Source organism: Amblyraja radiata, chromosome 20 (assembly GCF_010909765.2).
Source record: "Amblyraja radiata isolate CabotCenter1 chromosome 20, sAmbRad1.1.pri, whole genome shotgun sequence".
Classification (NCBI taxonomy): Eukaryota; Metazoa; Chordata; class Chondrichthyes; order Rajiformes; family Rajidae; genus Amblyraja; species Amblyraja radiata.
The window spans coordinates 6,862,740-6,884,342 of NC_045975.1; the positions used below are offsets into that span (position 1 = coordinate 6,862,740).

At 45.4% G+C, this 21,603-nt stretch overlaps 1 protein-coding gene across 5 annotated transcripts in view; it reads left to right on the forward strand.

Moving 5' to 3' along the window:
- The window catches only part of ano1 (anoctamin 1), a 173,824-nt gene that overhangs the window by 15,020 nt on the left and 137,201 nt on the right, over positions 1–21,603 (forward strand). For all 5 annotated transcript variants that reach the window (XM_033038711.1, XM_033038714.1, XM_033038710.1 and 2 more), the window contains one exon: positions 16,107–16,297. In XM_033038711.1, coding sequence (XP_032894602.1) covers positions 16,107–16,297 — 191 coding nt within the window. The remainder of the gene's footprint in view (positions 1–16,106; positions 16,298–21,603) is intronic.

Consider the following 21,603-nt stretch of genomic DNA (forward strand, 5'->3'; position numbering starts at 1 on the left):
TTTGGCGACACTGATATGACGCCGGCAGTCGGCGAAAAAATCGCCAAGCGGGGCAGGCCCTTTAAGCATCAGTGGGAAGCAGATTTTGGTGCATCATGAATCTATTTTTTTTATTGCAAAGAAAAGGTTTGTTGGCAGGGATGGAGGGTTCTCACTCTGCCACCACTTCGTTCATGGAGTCTTTAGACTGTGGACTTTAGAGATACAGCGCAGAAACAGACCCTTCGGCCCACCGAGTCACCGCCAACCAGCGATCACCCCGTACTATCCTACACACACTAGGGTCGATTTACAATTTTAGGGAAGCCAATTAATCTGCAAACCTGTACGTCTTCGGAGTGTGGGAGGAAACCGGAGCATCTGGGGAAAACCCACGCAGTCACAGGGAAAACGTATAAACCCCCTACAGACTGCAGGATTGAACACGGGTTGTTTGTGCTATAAGGCAGCAACTCTACCGCTGTGCCACCGTGCCGCCCCATGGTCGTAGGCTCGTATAGTACAGAAACAGGCCCTTCGGCCCAACACGCCCATGCCGACCAAGATACCCCATCTAAGCTATTCTCGTTTGTCTGTGTTTGACCCACATCCCTCCAAAACTTCCCTATCCATGTCTCTATCCAAATGTCTTTTAAACAGTGTTAGTATCTGCCTCAATTCCCTTCTCTGGCAAGTCGTTCCATATACACACCATCCTCTGAGCGGAAAACGATTCCATTCAGGTTTTTATTAAATCTTGCCCCGCATACGTCTTCATTGTTTTTGATTCCACTATTCTGGGTAAAAGACTCTGTGCATTCACCCAATCTTTACCCTCCATAATCCTCACTACAATCTCATTCACGCCTGCTGTCTCTCTCTCTTCCACTGCCTACAGTCAGTAGAATATTTAGTCCCTTGTCAGGTCATGATGTGTGGGGAGGATGCAATTTACCGTATACTTCCTGTAATTCTCTTATCGGATACCCATGTGAGGTTACATTGAAATAGACAAACATTTAGATAATGTGTGGGAAGGAACTGCAGATGCTGGAGTAAAACGAAGATAGACACAAAAAGCTGGAGTAACTCAGCGGGTCAGGCAGCCTTGCTGGAGAGAAGGAATAGGTGACGTTACGGGTTGAGACCCTTCTTCAGACTGAGTCTGGGGAAAGGGAAACGAGATATATAGACGGTGATATAGAGAGATATGGAACAAATGAATGGAAGATATGCAAAAAAGCAATGATGATAAAGGAAACAGGCCATTGTTAGCTGTTTGTTAGGTGAAAACGAACTACGGACAATCAGACGACTTTAAAGCTTGTATGACGACTTGGGTGGGGGAGGGACGGAGACAGAGGGGATGCAAGGGTTACTTGAAGTTGGAGATATCAATACTCATACTGCTGGGTTGTAAGCAACCCATGAGAAATATGAGGTGGTGTTTCTCCAACTTGCATTTGGCCTCATTCTGACAATGAACTGTAGATAAACCACCTTAACAGCTGAAGACCTTCCATGCATGAACATCCTCTATTAAAAGCAAAACCACCTTTCACCAAAGTGAGCCAATGTTTGAAGACATTCCTTGTACCAGAGCTGGAGTATTATTCTATCTTCTCCCAAGATGCTGAATACAAATGGATGTTTTGAGGGCTGTCTGTCTTTGTTTAAGGAAATTAAATCCCCAGCTTAGATGGTGTATAAAATAATGAGAGGAAAAGATGGGGTAGATGCACAGAGTCCCTTGCCCAGAGTAGGTGAATCGAGGACCAGAGGACATAGGTTCAAGGTGAAGGGGAAAAGACTTTACCCCCCCCCCCCCCCCCCCACCCTGCATCAGTCTGAAGAAGGGTTTTGGCCCGAAATGTTGCCTATTTCTTTCGCTCCATAGATGCTGCCGCACCCACTGAGTTTCTCCAGCATTTTTGTCTACCTTCGATTTTCCAGCATTTCATTCTTGGACAGGTACATGGATAGGGCAGGTTTGGAGGGAGATGGGCTAAATGCAAGCAGGTGGAATTGGTGTAGCTGGGATATGTTGGCCAGTGTGGGCAAGTTGGGCTGAAGGGCCTGTTTCCACGCTGTATGACTCTATAAGTCTAATCAGATGGATTGAACGACAAAGACACTTGTTTCTGGCCAAAGCGTGGGAAGTCTGTCCAAGGGGAAGCCCAGCTTATATGACAATCAACTGCCTTTGGAAGATAGTTTTACCGATCTATTTTTAAATGGAAATGCTAGTGTTCGGAGGACTATTAACAAAGTCGCTTATGTGATATAGTTAGCCGATGTGGGTGTGCATGCCATGGAGTTGCTGTCACGTAGTGTACATCATAAAAACGATTAACACCAAATCGTTGACATTCATTTCATGGTCACAAGCCCATATACAGGACTTTGGTGCAGGCCAACACATCGGCAGATCCGGGCTATAATATAAATAGCACGCTCATTGTGACACAGTTTGTCCATCGATTCCTCCAGAGATGCCGGATGTAACCTCAGATATCATGTCAGTACTGCACGTGGCTAATGCGTGTACGTAATAAAATGGGTATTTGACCTGTGTCGTACCCACTGCTGTTACTTTGTTTACGATGCGATACGATAGAACGTTATTCACCCCCGGAGGGAAATAGGTCACAACGCACGACAAGGTACACAAAAAATTCAACTTAAAAATTAAATTAATAAGAAAAAAAAAGAAAAAAAGGCAAGTGACTGTTGGCTGGCTGCCGTGCGCACACAACGCCTTAACCGGAACGAACAAACAAACAAACAAACAGGCTTATCCCCTGGGCAGTGGATTCTAAAACTGGAGTTTTAGTTGGTGACTTTTATTATCTTAAAAGTGTCAGAGATCCACGTTCGTTCCTGACCTCAGGTGATGTCTTCATTGAGTTTCATGTTCTACCTTTGGTTTCCTCCCACATCCCAAGGACATACGGGGTTGTAGGTTGCTTATTTTAGTTAAGAGATACAGTGTGGAAACAAGCCCTTCGGCCCACCAAGTCCGTGCCGACTCGCGATCCACGCACGCGAACACTATCCCACACAATCTAGGGACAATTTGCAATGTTACCGAAGCCAATTAACCTACAAACCTGCTGCGCGTCTTTGGAATGTGGGAGGAAATCGGAGCACCCGGAGGAAACCCACGCAGGTCACGGGGAGAACGTGTGTGGGTTTCCTCCCGTGATACCCGGGTTCGATCAGTTAAGGGCTTGGACACACTAGAGGCAGGAAACATGTTCCCGATGTTGGGGAAGTGCAGAACCAGGGGCCACAGTTGAAGAATAAGGGGTAAGCCATTTAGAACGGAGACGAGGAAACACTTTTAATCACAGAGAGTGGTGAGTCTGTGGAATTCTCTGCCTCAGATGGAGGCCGGTTCTCTGGATGCTTTCAAGAGAGAGCTAGATAGGGCTCTTAAAAATAGCGGAGTCAGGGGATATGGGGATAAGGCAGGAACGGCGTACTGATTGGGGATGATCAGCCTTGATCACATTGAATGGCTCGAAGGGCCAAATGGCCTACTCCTGCACCTATTGTCTATTGTCTATTGTCTATAACGTACAAATTCCCCGTACAGACAGCGCCCGCAGTCAGGATCGAACCAGGGTCTCTGGTGCTGTGAGGCAGCAACTCTACCGCTGTGCCACTGTGCCGCCCTTGTTCTCTGTTACTTGTTCTTGTTAATTGCCCCTAGTGTGTAGGGAATAAATGAGAAGCGGGTTAACATGGGTCTAGTATGAACAGGCGATCAATGGTCGGCGTGGACTCAGTGGGCCGAAGGGCTTGATTACATGCTTTATCCCAAAACTAAATTAAACTAAATCTTTATTAAATTGCTGTTCTCCAGCACCATTTTTAAAGTGATGGCCAGAATTGTACGCAGTTTTCTAAACATAATTAAAGGAGGTTTGTCACAAATCCAACTTCACCCCTTTGCGTTTGAATTCTAATCCTCAAGCAATAGAAACCTGATCTTTGTTTTGGGAATCTATAATCATGTTCACTCATGTGGCAACAATGGACAATTTTAGTTTAGTTTAGTTTAGTTTAGAGATACAGCACGGGAACAGGCCCTTCAGCGCTGACAAGCGATCCCCGCACGTTAACACTATCCTACACGCACTAGGGGGCAATTTAAATTTATACCAAGCCAATTAACCTATAATCCTGTACGTCTTTGGAGGGTGGGTGGGAACCAAAGATCTCGGTGAAAACCCACGCAGGTCACAGGGCGAACGTACAAACTCCGTACAGACAAGCACCCGTTGTCAGGATCGAACCCGGGTCTCTGCGGTGCTGCAAGGCAGCAACTCTACCGCTGCGCCACCGTGCCGCCCCTGTTAGAGTTTACACTATTCTTTTACTTAACCCTAGGTTTGACCATTATTTTCTGAGAATTACGCGGCTTTTCTTAGTCCTATTATCAAAATACACATCCTATTTCAAAACAAAATTAATTTGTCAGTTACACTTTAGTTCAAAACTCGACCTTTGGCATTTCTGGAGAAAGATGTGGTTGAGAGATACCAGAGGGAATTAAAACACATTAACCAAAAAAAGCTAGATAAAATTCTCATACTCTGGAAATCTGTTTTGTTTTAAGACATTCCTGTTAACCACATATTATCTTGGCCAATGTATTTACACAGACCATAATCTGTACAGTCAGAAAGTTTTGTCCCAGTTTTATGGTGCCGAATGTACAATGCGTAGCTAACTTCTTTGCGGACAGACACAAAAAGCCGGAGTAACTCAGCAGGGACAGGCAGCACCTCCGGAGAGAAGGAATGGGTTACGTTACGGGTCAAGACCCTTCTTCAGGCTGAGAGTCAGGGGAGAGGGAGTCGAGAGGTATGGAAGGGTGAGGTGTGAAAACGGCAGATCAAAGTGGATGATGCTATGGAAATGTAGAATGTAGACAAAAAATGCTGGAGAAACTCAGCGGGTGAGGCAGCATCTATGGAGCGGAGGAATAGGTGATGTTTCGGGTCGAGACCCTTCTCCAGACTCATGTGGGAGTGTGGGGGGGGGGGGCGTGAAGAAGAAAGGAAGAGGCGGAGACAGTGGGCTGTGGGGAGAGCTGGGAAGGAGAGGGGAAGGAGGGAGAAAGCAAGGACTACCTGAAATTGGAGAAGTCAATGTTCATACCGCTGGGGTGTAAGTTCATTGTTAGCTGAGGGGAAGGTGACAACGTGGCATACAATCAGTAATATTTAATCAGGAGGGCAGTAGAACCAGTCGGAGCACTAGGATGGGGGAGGGATGGAGAGAGGGGGAAAGCGAGGGTTACTTGAAGGTAGAGTCTCTGACTCTTCGGGTTTTACACACTTTTCCTACTTGGTTCTATTTTCACCGCCCTCATTTCTCGTCACAAACATCAAGGATATTATGGTCAGCAAGCTTTTCACATTAAAGATATCTGGCACATCTATGTATCATTGTTATCACTGTTATTAAGATGCACAGGGTAATCCTGCAAGTGCTATCTTTAATCTTTATTTCCACTGATATCAAATGAAGTAATCCAGGATGTTGATAGGACTTTGGTAAGGCCACATTTGGAATAATGCGCGCAGTTCTGGTCACCTCATGACAGGAAGAAATCGGAGCCTTTGGAAAGGGTGCAGAGCAGGTTTATAAGAATGATAGACACAAAACGCTGGAGTAACTCAGCAGGCCAGACAGCAACAGTAAAGGAATAGAAATGTTTCAGGTCGAGACCCTTCTTTCAGACCGAGAGTCAGGGGAGAGGGAAACCAGAGATATAGACAGTGATGGAGTCATAGAGTGTTATAGTGTGGAAACAGGCCCTTCGGCCCAACTTGCCCACACTGTCCCAGCTACACTAGTCCCACGTGCCTTCGCTGCTCCATATCCCTCCAAACTTGTCCTATCCATGTACCTGTCTAACTGTTTCTTAAGGTACACAAAAATGCTGGAGAAACTCAGCGGGTGCAGCAGCATCTATGGAGTGAAGGAATAGGCAACGTTTCAGGCCAAAACCCTTCTTAAACACTAACTGTTTCTTAAACGTTGGGATAGTCCCAGCCTCAACTACCTTCTCTGGCACCTTGTTCTATGCACCTACCACCCTTTGTGTGAAAAGGTTACCCCTGAGATTCCTATCTTTTCCCCTTCGCCTTGAACCTATGTCCTCGGGTCCTTGATTCCCCTACTCTGGGAAAGAGATTCTGTGCATCTACCCGATCTATTCCACATGATTTTACACACCTCTATAAGATCACCCCTCATCCTCCTGCTCTCCAAGGAATAGAGACCCAGCCTACTCAACCTCTCCCTATAGCTCAGACCCTCTAGTCCTGGCAACATCCTCGTAAATCTTCTCTGAACCCTTTCAAGCTTGACAATATCTTTCCTATAACATGGTGCCCAGATCTGAACACAATACTCTAAATGCGGTCTCACCAGCATCTTATACAACTGCAACATGACCTCCCAACTGATGTAGGGAGATATAGAACAAATGAATGATAGATGTGCAAAAAAGTCATGATGATGAAGGAACCAGGCCATTGTTAACTGCGTACTAGGTGAGAACGAGTACAGATAATGAGACTCAACAAGGCGACTTTGAAGCTGGTACGTCTTGGATGGGGGTGGGAAGGAGAGAGAGGGAACAGTTACTTGAAGTTAGAGAAATCAATAGTCATACTATTGGGTTGTAACCTGCCCAGGCGAAATATGAGGTGCCGTTCCTCCAATTTGCGTTTGGCCTCACTCTGACAATGGAGGAGGCCTAGGACAGAAAGGTCAGTGTGGGAATGAGAAGGGGAGTTAAAGTATTTGGCAACCGGGAAGAGATGGAATAACAGAAATGAACATGTCGTAATTGGGTATCAATGCTGCTTCATTTTTTAATTTGTTTTTATTCATGGCCAATGGATGGTTCTGGCAAATTATTTCAACACAGCTTCTTCAATACAAATGTACTACAACTTATGGTCTCAACTGCCCTTTGCGTAGATACATCGTAGATAAGCATCTCAGATACAGCACTAGTGCATAGTAGCAGCACACTGAGACAGAATACAGAGTCGCCACCACATTAGGTGTCACCAGTTTCAAGTCCCAGTTGGGGTAGATGTGGAGTCCTTACCCTGGCCATGAGGCCCGTTGTCCTGGCCGTTTATATCCTCCACCGCTGCGCCACCTCTCTGGACGCAGGCCACGTCCAGTCCACTCGCTAGGCCATCTCCGAGCGGTTCAGACAAGCTCCAGGTCAGGCATCAACTGTGGGAGGAATGGACAGGCGACTGTTCAGGTTGGGACCTTCCTCACATACGTGGTTCAATAGAATTAGGTTGTAAATACAAATAAGTTTATTCTTCTCAGTATGTACACAAACCACAACACTGATCAACAAGGCTTCTAGAAATGCTGACAAATTTTTGCCGAAGGCACAATCTTAGTGGGAATGCTGTACTGTTTATTAGTTTAGCTTAGAGATACAGCACGGAAACAGGCCCTTCGGCCTACCGAATCCGAGCCGACCACTAACACTATCTTACACACACTGGGGACAATGTACAATTTTATTCAAAGCCGACTAACCTGCAAAGCTGTACGTCTTTGGAGCGTGGGAGGAAACTGAGCACCTGGAGAAAACCCACACAGGTCACGGAGAGGACGTACAAACTCCGTACAGACAGCACCCATAGTCAGGATTGAACTTGGGTCTTTGGCGCTGTGAGGTGGCAACTCTACTGCTGCACCACCGTTATATAAATATAATTTTTTTAATTAAAAATAAATATATATATATACACACATATATATATTTGTATAAAACAGATACCAGATCCACTTAAACATGGGGCAGTTAGGCGTGAAAAGTTAGAGTGAAAGAAGAAACCTCTGTGTGTAAACGAGTCCTTACCACAAGTATGCCTGTTAAGAGCAGTAAAGTGCTTCAACCTCAAAAGGAAAGGGCACACAGACTCGATGGGCAAGGCCAGACCCAGATTTGGAAACGAGAAACACATCAGCCAAGTTGTAATGGTGACTCTTGTTTCAGAACGTCACAAAGAGCAGCTTGTTAAACGTTGAAACTGATGAGCAGCACGAAAAGCAACATTTAATTGGGATCTATGTCACGGGTGGCAATAGCAAAATAGTGCATTCAGTTTAAAAATAAATTGAAAGTTAAGATTTAGCATTTTAATATAAACATTAAGATAGTTGTTTTCTACTCAATTGCAGACAGAGAGATGTGTACTTGAAAGCATTCAGCAAACCCTCCCTCAATAAAGAGGACATTGAATGTGAACACAAATCCTTCAAGAGACTCAACACTCTAGTTTAGTTTAGAGATACAGCGCGGAAACAGGCCCTTCGGCCCGCCGAGTCCGTGCTGATCAGCGATCCCCGCGCACTCACATTAGGGCCAATTTTCAATTTTACCGAAGCTACAAACCTGTACGTCTTTGGAGTGTGTGGAAAAATTGGAGCACCCGGGGAAAACCCATGCAGTCACGGGGAGAACATGCAAACTCCGTACAGACAGCACCCGTGGTCAGGATCGAACCCGGGTCTCTGGTGCTGTAAGGTAGCAAGTTTACCGTTGCGCCAAAGTACCGCCTCTAGCTCGTGAAATGTGTAGTTTCTCATAATGGCCACCTAACATTATGTTAGCTTAATATAACGTAACAGACCAGTTCTGCTTGGAAAGCAATAGCTCAATTAATAAAAAGTTATATTAAAAATATGTTTAATATGAGAAATTTGCATCCGCATCTTGATTAGCTTTGATTGGCGCAAAGGGAGAGTTGCTGCCTTACAGCGCCAGAGACCCAGGTTCGATCCTGACAGCGGGTGCTGTCTGTACGTAGTTTGTACGCTCTCCCCATGACCTGCCTGGGTTTTCTCCGAGATCTTCGGTTTCCTCCCACATTCCAGAGACGTACAGGTTTGTAGATTAATTGGCTTGGTAAATGTAAATTGTCGCTAGTATTTGTAGGGTAGTGTTAATATGAGGGGATCGCTGGTCGGCGCAGACTCGGTGGGCCAACGGGCCTGTTCCGCACTGTATCTCTACACGACACTAAACTAAATGATGCAATGTGCAGATGTGTTCCAAGATTTATATATTGTTTTAAGGGACATAAAGTGCGGAGGCCATTGTCAAGGCTAGGGAAGGTGAGGAGGCGAAAAGTTGCACTTGGTTGAGTATGGTTCAATATCACCAGGTTTCTGTTGAAATTTGCAACAGTACTGAGTGTGCTGCATAAACTGTCAAAGGGAGGATGAATCATTGTGGACGCAAGGAACTGCAGATGCGAGTTTACGGGATAAAAGGCACAAAATGCTGGAGTAACTCAACGGGTCAGGCAGCAACTCTGGAGAACACGGATAGGTGGCGTTCCGTGTGGGGAACCACATTCAGTCTGAAGAAGGGTCCTGACACGAAACGTCGCCAATCCGTGTTCTCTAAAGATGCTGCCTGACCCGCTGGGTTATTCCAGCACCTTGTATTCTTTTGTGTAAACCAGCATCTGCAGTTCCTTATTTCTACAAAACACATGCAAGTCTGGTTTGGCCAGACCTGGGAGATCTGATACATCATAACACATGCCCTAAAGGGATAAAGACTATGTTAGATGGTAGACTATGTTGCATGTTGTCATCTCCAGACAGATGATAAAGTGACAAAGAGAAATTGCAGATATATATATATATATATATATATATATATATATATATATATAGTGTGTCCTAAGAATATTCATCAATGTAGCCAGAAATATTTACATAGACCACTTGATCTCAGTGTAAAATCAGAGATGCTGCCTGACCCGTTGAGTTACTCCAGTACTTTGTGTCTATCTTTGACTCGCTAGAATTTAGAAGATTGAGGGGGGATCTTTTAGAAACTTGCAAAATTCTTAAGGGGTTGGACAGGCGAGATGTAGGAAGATTGTTCCCGATGTTGGGGAAGTCCAGAACAAGGGGTCACAGTTTAAGGATAAGGGGCAAATCTTTTAGGACTGAGATGAGAAAAATAATTTTCACACAGAGAGTGGTGAATCTCTGGAATTCTCTGCCACAGAAGGTAGTTGAGGCCAGTTCATTGGCTATATTTAAGAGGGAGTTAGATGTGGCCCTTGTGGCTAAAGGGATCAGGGGGTATGGAGAGAAGGCAGGTACAGGATACTGAGTTGGATGATCAGCCATGATCATATTGAATGGCGGTGCAGGCTCGAAGGGCCGAATGGCCTGCACCTATTTTCTATGTTTCTATGTTTGGTATAAACCAGCATCTGAAGTTCCTTGTTTCTACACAAACCAGTGAGTTACATAGAAAATAGGTGCAGGAGTAGGCCATTTGGCCCTTCGAACCAGCACCGCCATTCAATATGACCATGGCTGATCATCCAAATTCAGTAATCCATTCTGGCTTTCTCCCCATATCCCTTCATTCCATTAGCCCTAAGAGCTAAATCTAACTCTCTCTTGAAAACATTCAGTGAATTGGCCTCCACTGTCTTCTGTGGCAGAGTACAGAGTTGGAAGATATTCCTAAAGTGATCCCATCAATTGCTGCAGATCTGACAACTACATTTAAAGTAGCTCTCTTTCTCCAAGAACCCTTTCATGCTTAATCCACCCTCCGCCACCTCCAGTTGAAATTCCACTTGGATTATTTTTGGAGGGCCAGGAAACCAAGGACCAAGGCACCCAGCATGACTGAAAAGAGTTAGTTACGTGTAGAATGGAACTGCAGTTACTGCTTTAAACCAAAGATGGGCATAAAAAGCTGGAGTAACTCAGCCGGTCTAACAGTATCTCTGGAGAAATGGAATAGGCAACGTTTCGGGTCTGAGGATGGGTCTCAACCCAAAACATAGAAACATAGAAAATAGGTGCAGGAGTAGACCATTCGGCCCTTCGAGCCTGCACCGCCATTCAATATGACCATGGCTGATCATCCAACTCAGTATCCTGTACCTGCCTTCTCTCCATACCCCCTGATCCCTTTAGCCACAAGGGCCACGTCTAACTCCCTCTTAAATATAGCCAATGAACTGGCCTCAACTTCCTTCTGTGGCAGAGAAATCCAGAGATTCACCACTCTCTGTGTGAAAAATGTTTTTCTCATCTCGGTCCTAAAAGATTTCCTCCTTATCCTTAAACTGTGACCCCTTGTTCTGGACTTCTCCAACATCGGGAACAATCTTCCTGCATCTAGCCTGTCCAACCCCTTAAAACATCTCCTATTCCTTTTCTCCAGAGATGCTGTCTGGCCCGCTGAGTTACTCCAGGTTTGTGTGTCTATCTGAGAGCTAGTTAAACTGAAGATAGACACAAAATATTGGAGTAACTCAGCGGGACAGGCAGCATGTCTGGAGAGATAGAATTCCTTATCTACGGGGATGCTGCCTGTCCCGCTGAGTCGCCCCAGCATTTTGTGTCTATCTTGAGAGTTGGTTATGTTCACTTCAATGAGTTTGGTGATAATGATCAATGATGCTGCAATAGCAACACTTGATTAGTCTCCAAAACTCCAGAATCAAAACAAGAAATTCTAGAGCAGATAAGGCACTGAGAATTTGAAACTCGGATAACCAGTTAAACTTGTAAGTTCGTTAATGTTATTAAATTAGTCTCAATCTTTCTTTTCTTTTCAAGGTTGTAAAACAAATCAGTGCGTATATGTAAATAAATGAGTCAAACCTACCGAGGGGTGGCCCTGTGGTGCAGCGGTTAGTGCTGTTGCCTCACAGCAAGATGAGTCTTGAATGAGGTGCAGCACACTGGCGCAGCTGGTAGATCTGCTTCCTCACAGCGCCAGAGACGCGGGTTCGATCCTGCCCTGGGGTGCTGTCTGCGTGGAGTTTGCATGTTCACCCAGTGATCCCGCGGGCTTACTCCGGCTGCACAGGTTTCCTCCTACATCCAAAGACGTGCAGGTTTGTAGGTTCATTGGCCCTCTGTAAAATTGGAAAGTGGAATAGCAGAGAGCTAGTGTGAACTGATGATCGATGGTTGGAATGGAATCTGTGGACCCTGGGGCCTGTTTCTATGCTGCATCTCTGAACCAATTCAATCCAATTCGTGATACCAGCTACCAACACAGATGTGTACAGCAATTCGTTCTTCCCCCGCACAATTAAAGCATGGAATAATCTCCACCCTACTATAGTTACCCAACCAGATGCAACTAAATTTAAAGTAGCTCTTTCTTCCCAAAAACCCTTTCTGGCTTAAGTCCTCCCTCCACCAAACTCCAGTTTAAATTCCATTTGGAATATTTCGGAGGACCAAGAAACTAAGAACCAAGAACCAAGAACTAACCGACTAGTTCCACTGTCCACCTGATTAAATATGATTACTGATTGCATGCCTCGTAGTCACCTTCCCCTCAGCTAACGATGTACCATTCTACATTTGTTTAATAAGGAACTGCAGATGCTGGAAAATCGAAGGTAGACAAAAATGCTGGAGAAACTCAGCGGGTGAGGCGGCATCTATGGAGCGAAGGAAATAGGCAACGTTTCGGGACGAAACGTTGCCTATTTCCTTCGCTCCATAGATGCTGCCTCACCCATTGAGTTTCGCCAGCATTTTTGTCTACCATTCTACATTTCCCTTGATCACTGTGTTTTCACTCCTCAACCTTCAATATCTCTGTGTCTCCCTCTCCCCTGACTCTCTGAGTCTGAAGAAGGGTCTCAGCCCGAACGCCAGCCATTCCTTCTCTCCAGAGATGTTGCCTGTCTCGCTGAAGTACTCTAGCAACTTGTGCCTCTAAACAAATCTAAACTGGATGAACATTTATGAGCACCCGTCTCGCTCCATAATTCCCATGTATCATTTGACACTCTGCATTGTTGTCCACAGCAGGCTAATCATCTACAAAAAATGCCCCTGGGACACTTAGGAAACCTGAACGGAAACCTCTGGAGACTTTGCGCCCCACCCAAGGTTTCCGTGCGGTTCCCAGAGGTTGCAGGTGGTTGCTGGAGGTTGCAGGTAGTGGAAGCAGGTAGGGAGACTGACAAAAACCTCCGGGAACCGCACGGAAACCTTGTGTGGGGCGCAAAGTCTCCAGAGGTTTCCGTTCAGGTTTCCTAAGTGGGACAGGGGCAATCGGCTCCAAAGTGCTATTTTATATGAACCACTCAGTTGCCCAATGTATTTAAGAAGGAACTGCAGATGCTGGAAAATCGAGGGTAGGCAAAAGTGCTGGAGAAACTCAGCGGGTGCAACAGCATCTATAGAGCGAAGGAAATAGGCAACGTTTCGGGACGAAACGTTGCCTATTTCCTTCGCTCCATAGGATGCTGTTGCACCCGCTGAGTTTCTCCAGCACTTTTGCCTACCAGTTGCTTAATATAAGTAAGTAATTAAGTTTATTGGCCAAATATTCACATACAAGGAATTTGCCTTGGTGCTCCGCCCACAAGTAACGACATGACATACAGTGACAGTTACGAATGACTCAGACAACACTAAACATTTAAAATTAATGTCGCACATCTTTGCCATTACAAAATATCCCTTAGTATAAATTCAAACAAAAAAATCACCCTGACCAACACAAGACAGATGTTCCGAAGTCTGGTCAAAGAGGAAGGCTATGGGGATTATCACAAAATAAAAACAGGAAAAGGCCAGAATAGTTTAAGGGAGGAATTTCACACCTCAGAGTCTTGGCAGCTGGACGCCTGAAAATGGACTAAAATCAATAGGAAGGAACCAGTCTGAGAAGCAGCCACGCTGGCCCTCTCTCGAAAGGCACAGACCAGTGAATCCCACCTCCTCCATCAGATGGTCACAGAGACACCACAACGTCGCCCCTTTGCCACGCAAGCCCAAGAGCTGCTCTGCACAACACCGACTGACGCTTCCAAGGCCTCCTGGGTCAAGACGAGATGGAGAGACCAGTGGAAGTCAGCGGAACCATCTAGGCTACACCATTACATCGATGACCCCATGGACGTCCCTGGCCAGGACCTGTCCCCGAAAGCAGTGGACAACCCTCAACCGCTTGAAGACGGGCATCAGACGCTATGGAGTAGCGATGAAGAGGTGGGGCATCATGGACAGTGAGCGCCTCCTGCGAGTGTGGGGACCCAACACAGACAGTGGAGCACATCGTCACCAGTTGCCCCAAACACTGGCCACCGAATGGTGAACGAGGGCTGATTGGCCTGGACGATGACATGTTGGCCTGGCTCGCCTCAACGGAGCTGCAGGTCTAAAGGACGCACGACAGAAGAAGAAGAAGTCTGAGGAAGGGTCTCGACCCGAAATGTCACCTATTCCTTTTCTCCAGAGATGCTGCCTGACCCGTTAAGTTACTCCAGCTTTCTGTGTCTATCTTCAAAACAGAGATGGCTGAGTGGCGTAAGATCGCAAGATATTGTAGGGAGTTGTGGACGCAGCCTGGACCATCACACATAAACCAACCTCCCTTCCATTGACTCCATCTACACTTCACGCTGCCTCGGCAAGGCCAGCAGCATAATCAAGGACCAGTCGCACCCTGGCCACTCCCTCTTCTCCCCTCTCCCATCAGGCAAGAGGTACAGAAGTGTGAATCTGTTCCAGATTCAGGGACAGTTTCTTCCCACCTGTGATCAGGTAACTGAACCATCCTATCAACAACTAGAGAGCTGTCCCAAGCTACTACCTACCTCATTGGAGATCCTCAGACAATCGTTAACTGGACTTTCTGGACTTTATCTCGCACAAGACATTATTCCCTTTATCATGTATCTGTACATTGTGGATCGCTCAATTGTAATCATGGACAGCCTCTCTGCTGACTGAATAGACGTAACAATAAAGATGTTCACTTTACCCTCAGTACACTTAACTATAAACTAAACATTGAGGATTATAGGTCATAGAGTCATGAACCAAGCCCTTCAGCCCAACTTGTCCATGCCGACCAAAATGCTCCATCTAAGCTAGTCCTATTTGGTCCACATCCCTCTAAACCTTTCCTATCCATATAGGTCTGGAGGTCATTGAGATGGAGGGAGGTGGGTTTTTTAAATAATTGCATATTAAAGTTCTGCGGCACGGTGGCACAACGGTAGAGTTGCTGCCCCCCACAGCGCCAGAGATGCGGGTTCGATCCTGTCTGTACGGAGTTTGTACGTTCTCCCCGTGACCGCAACAGTTCTCTCCAGGAGCTCCAGTTTCCTCCCACACGCTAAAGGTGTGCAGGTTTGACGGCTAATTGGCTTTGGATTAAAATTGGGAATTGTCCGTAGCGTGTACGTGTAGGATAGTGCGCGTACAGTAGAGGGTGATCGCTGGTCAGGGCGGACTCAGTGGCCCGAAGGACCTGTCCCCGCGCTGTATCTCTGAACTAAACTAAACTAAAGCAGTGTTTAACCATGAATTTATCACAGTCTCTGCCTCAAATAGGCTGGCAGTATCATCAAGGACCCACACCATCGTGGCCACACACTCATCTCCCTGCTACCTTCAGGTAGAAGGTACAGGAGCCTGAAGACTGCAACGACCAGGTTCAGAATTAGCTACTTCCCCACAGCCATCAAGCTATTAAACCTGGCTCGGACAAAACTCTGAACATTAATAGCCCATTATCTGTTATTTGCACTTTATCAGTTTATTTATTCATGTGTGTATATACGTATATAATGGTATATGGACACACTGATCTGTTTTGCAGTCAATGCCTACTATGTTCTGTTGTGCTGAAGCAAAGCAAGAATTTCATTGTCCTATCAGGGACACATGACAGTAAACTCTCTCGAATCACTTGAATCCTGAATCTTGAATCTTGAACCCTGGTGAGGGTCAGTGTACATGAGGATATGAGGTTGAAAGGAATGGTCCAAATGAAGAGGTGGCAGCAAAGATTCTGATTACCTTGGATACATTGAAGGCAGAACTAGTGAGGTTCCTTAGTGTGTGTGCTGGAATAGACAGGTCCAGTGGAAGCATTGGCAAGGATGAAGGTTTTAGCAACAGGTGGACTTAGGCAGGATGGAGTTGGGCAATTTTTGATGAAAGGTTTCCAGATTTTAAAAAAAATATGAACCATTTTTGGTTTCGTTAAGGTGTAACTAACGTTGCATTTAGAAGTTCTCGATTCTTGCCTCCTTTAGATACAAACGAGGGTGAGGGGAAGAGAGACACTGCCGTCCAACCAGAGTCGATGGAGAAGCTACAATCGTTGGAAAACCCCACGATGTTCCACAATGAGGTGCACTGCTCACAACCGGTTACAAACAAAAATGTTGATATTATCAAGATAAAAAGGATTGAAGATATAGGATATGCGCAGTCAGAATCTGTGGTAAGTACAAGGTTTCTCTCTTGAAGTTGGAAATCATTTGCTCTCCATCCATCTTGCCATTCATTGAGATTCTCCATCCATGTCCACCCGAAATTACAACTAAAACACAAAATACTTGTGCGATAACACCAGGATAAACGCTCAACCAAGAAAACGATGCCCAAAGCCAAAGTAGTATTCACGAGAGTTAGATATAGCTCTTAGGGCTAATGGGATCAAGGGATATGGGGAGAAAGCAGTTTGTTTAAGAAGGAACTGCAGATGCTGGAAAATCTTCAGATCAGTCTGAGGAAGGGTTTTAGGCCCGAAACGTTGCCTATTTCCTTCGCTCCATAGATGCTGCTACACCCACTGAGTTTCTCCAGCTTTTTTGTGTACCTGGGGAGAAAGCATGTTGTTTTAAGAAAGAACTGCAGATGCTGGAAAAATCGAAGGTAGACAAACAATGTTGGAGAATCTCAGCGGGCGAGGCAGCATCTATGGAGAGAAGGAATAGGCGACATTTCGGGTTGAGACCCTTCTTCAGTCTGAACAAGAGTCTCGACCCGAAACGTCGCCTATTCCTTCTCTCCACAGATGCTGCCTCACCTGCTGAGTTTCTCCAGCATTTTTTGTCTACCTGGGGAGAAAGCAGGAATGGGTTACTGATTTTGGATGATCAGCCATGATCATATTGAATGGCGGTGCTGGCTCGAAGGGCCGAATGGCCTACTCTTGCACCTATTTTCTATGTTTCTATGTTACCTGTCCAAATATCTCTTGAATGTTATGATAGTACCTGCCTCAACCACCTCCTCTCTAAGCTCGTTTTAGATACCACCACCCTTTGGGTAAATAAAGTTATCCCTCTGGTACCTATTAAATCGGTCCCCCTAACATTAATATGGGATTGGGTGTGGAGGGGAAGCATCAATGGAGAAACCTTTAGTGCTCTCTGGTTAGTCATCTACAAACCACGAACATGCAAGTTTTAGTGAAACAAGAGGTCTCTGATTTGACCTGCTCTGTGGATTTTGCCATGACAGTCCTCTGGGACCCCACCTGCTGAAACAGGAGAATTAGTATTTTGGATCCTTTCAGACGGATCTGGGTGGTACAGTGGAGCAGCAGTAGCACCTTTACAGCCCCAAAGACCCAGGTTCAATCCTGACCAGGGGTGCTTGTCTGAACGGAGTTTGTACGTTAGTTACGCGGGACTTACTTACCATCACCCGCCGGTGGCTTTGACTCTGACATCGGGAGGAGAACGAGGAGTGCAGGGGAGAGATAAGACTTTGCCTTCCATCACAGTGAGGAGGAGATTCGCTGTAATGGATGTCTGTGTAAATTGTGTTGAGTCTTGGTTCTTTTTCTTGTGTGTGTGACTGCAGAAACCAAATTTCGTTTGAACCTCAATGAGGTTCAAATGACAACAAATAAATTGTATTAATCCCCGTGACCTGCGTGGGTTTTCTTCGAGATCTTCGGTTTCCTCCCACAATCCAAAGACGTACAGGTTTGTAGGTTAATTGGCTTGGTATAAATGTAAATAGTCCCTAGTGTGTAGGATAGTGTTAGTGTGCAGGGATCTCTGGGCAGCGTGGACTTGGTGGGCTGAAGGGCCTGTTACCACGCTGTGTCTCTAAATTAAACTAAACTAAACTAAATTAAAACAATTAGGCTGTAAAACCATGAATTAGAATTTCCTTATTACCACATTCAAAATAATAGTTCAATAATTAATTGATACTTTAATGTCACGTACCGAGTTAGAGTGAAATCCTCTGTTTTTGCACAAATCATACAGCAGACATCACCTAGACTGTACATCTTCATTATGAATAATAACAACACTGCATTACAATAGCACGATACCACGATATGTTGACGTGTTTAACTGACGCTGTTAACGGCAGAGGTGAAAGTATCACCTTCACTCAGTGCTTTACAAGTTGACGACGTCAGAACTCAAGATTGGCCATTGAATCAAGCATAGACACAAAAATGCTGGAGTAACTCAGCGGGTCAGGCAGCATCTGTGGAGAAAATGGGTGGGTGATGTGTCGGGTCAAACTGAAGAAGTGACCAGCGCCCACGTTAGCCCTACCGTTGAGACTGAAGAAAGGTCCCGACCCGAAACTTCGCCTATCCTTTTTCTCCGGAGACGCTACCTGACCCGCTGAGACTTTGTGTCTATCTTCAGTATGTACCAGCATCTCAGTTCCTTCATCCAAATAAATCAAGGGGGTCGGTTCACGTTAGGCTGTTGGTACCTTGTCCAACCATCTTTTGGATGTCGGCGTGATGAATTGCATCCGGTGACCACAATGACAATGTTAACTGATACTTATCCAATTCCCTTCATGTTGTGAAATGCTCCAAAGCTCTTTGTTGGACCATTGCCAAACACACACTGGGAGACATTAGAGTAGAAGGCCAACAGTCTGTTCAGGGGGAGGTCTAAAGGGCCTGTCCCACTTGGCCGCTATTTACACGACAGGCCGATAGTGACTGTCGCGCGCACCGTCATGCGTCCGCACAGCCGTCTGGAGCGCGTGACGTCATTTGAATACCCAGTTTATGATATTTACCCAGTTTATGATATTTATGGTGATTTTCTAAACTTTTCCAGTTTCTAAAGTGGTGCAAGTCTACTCTGCCATTTAATCATGGCTGATCTATCTCTCCCTCCTCACCCCACTCCCCTGCCTTCTCCGCATAACCCATGACACCCGTACTAATCTTTGACACAAGAGCATCTGCAGTTCCTTGTGTCTTCAAGCTAACTCACTCACATTATCTGGTCCATCCTTCCCAGCTCAGTCCTTCTCTCTCCACACCCTGTGCAATGCAGGCTTCAGCTTTGATACTATTGATATTTCAACTCCTTCAATCTTATTTCATTAGTCGCAAAGATTCCCTTATTTGGTTAAAAAAAAATAGAGGGAGACATGTCAAATAGTTAAGAGGAGTAACATTGTTTAATTAATTGAGAAAAGCCAGGCCAATACATGGGTTGAAAACTCCTTTCATTTTGTCTACACTTAAATAACAAGAGGAAGGGAGATGAGATAAAAAACCGTTTGTCTAGGAGACTTTGTGGTCAGTAAAGCATTAACCTCCATTCGTTTTTGACAAATGTTGGTTGTTACCATTGATGGGAAGCAGCTGCTAACTGAAATATTCTTTTGTCTTCAAAGTCTATAATACACTCTTGGTCCCCATGGTTCCGAACATTAACTCCTATTTTTCCAGGGATTGGCAGAGTAGATGTTCAGAGGCTGAGTCTCCTAGCTGGAGCTAAGACAGTCTTAGAATGTGAATACACCCATTTAGGAATTAAGATGTGCTCAAGGGGCTGTCCCACTGCGGCGAGTTTAGAAGAGTTTAGGAGAGTTTGAAAAAGTGTCATGATGAGGACCTCCTTCGACTATGTAGAAGACCCCCTTCGTCCTCCTTCGACTATGTTGAAGACCAGCTTTGATTAGCTACGACAAGCTACGACTAGCTGCGGCTAGCTTTGGGAAAATTGGACACCGAATAGTGGAGAGTGAAGACGACCTCCTTCGATCTCCCTTCGACCTCCCTTCGACTATGTTGAAGACTATCTACGAATACCTTCGACTACCTTCGACTACCCTCGATTACCTACGACTAACATGCCGACCTACTACGACCTACTTCGACTAAACCTACGAGTAAAAAAAATACCGATATTTTCCATTGTGACCTTTTTTTACTCGCGGGCATTTTTCAGCATGTTGAAAAACACGCCGTGATGTAGCTGAGGCCTCGAGTACGTGGGGACTACTCTTGAGCATGAAGGAGAGTTACAAAGACCTCCTAGGACCTTGTGTCGACCATGCTGTTAGTATGTCGAGGGCAAACTCTTCTAAACTCGCCAATTAGGTCGTTTATCTTGCTGCTGGATTAGTTTATCTACATGTGATTATTCTGGTGATTTGGAAAGATCTCTGCACCATTATGAATGGGATGAAGTATTTTTCAGGTGTACCATCCTTCTATCCAGTCGGGTTTAGTTTAGTTTAGTTAGCGCGGAAGCGGGCCTTTCGCTCGCCAACCAGCGATCCCCGCATACTAACACAATCCTACACCCACTAGGGACAATTTCTACATTTATACCAAGCCAATTAACCTACATACCTGCACGTCTTTGGCTTGTGGGAGGAAACCGAAGATCTCGGAGATAACCCAAGCAGGTCACGGGAAGATCTTACAAATTCCGTGTTCCTGCTTTCTCCCCATATCCCTTGATTCCGTTAGCCCTAAGAGCAATATCTAACTCTCTCTTAAATACATCCAGCGAATTGGCCTCCGCTGCCTAGAACCCGGGGTCACAGTTTAAGAATAAAGAGTAGGCCATTTAGGACTGAGAGGAGGAAAAACTTTTTCACCCAGAGAGTTGTGAGTCTGTGGAATTCTCTGCCACAGAAGGCAGTGGAAGCCAATTCACTGGATGTATTCAAGAGAGAGTTAGATATAGCTCTTAGGGCTAACGGAATAAAGAGATATGGGGAGAAAGCAGGAACGGGGTACTGATTCTGAATGATCAGCCATGATCATGGATATTTTCTCTGGATACTTTCAAGAGAGAGCTGGATAGGGCACTTAAAGATAGCGGAGTCAGGGGATATGGGGAGAAGGCAGGAATGGGGTACTGATTGGGGATGATCAGCTTTGATCACATTGAATGGCGGTGCTGGCTCGAAGGGCCGAATGGCCTACTCCTGCACCTATTGTCTATTGTCTATTGTGTATTATCATATTGAATGGCCGAGCTGGCTCGAAGGGCTGAATGGCCTACTCCTGCACCTATTTTCTATGTTTCTATGTTAATATACCCTTCTAAAGTATGGAAGACCATACATTGATGTGTTCCTTTCACATCTTCAGGATGAACCGAAGCACTAGCAGTCATGGCCTTACATATGTTAAGAGTAACAACATAATAAAATGTCCTATAAGCAGCATCGGGATAAGTATCCAATTAATGTATTTTGGTGGTGTTGGCCCAGACATCAGAAGAATGGTATCTCTTATTTTGAACAGCCCTGGAGTCTCTGTCTGCCAGATCAAGTTTTTAGGGCCTTGGTGTTCTCTGAAACACAACACCTCCGAAAAAATACTGCACGAAAATGTCAGACGATGTTTTATGATCGAGACTTGGCAGACAGCTTGAGGCACCCTGACTGTTTTCAGAGATGAGCATGTAATCGGCTGGGTAAAACTCAGCATAATGATGTTGGAGAAAAGAAAGGGAGGAGGAATAAGCACCAACCTAATCCACTCGTGGGAGAGTCTAAGAC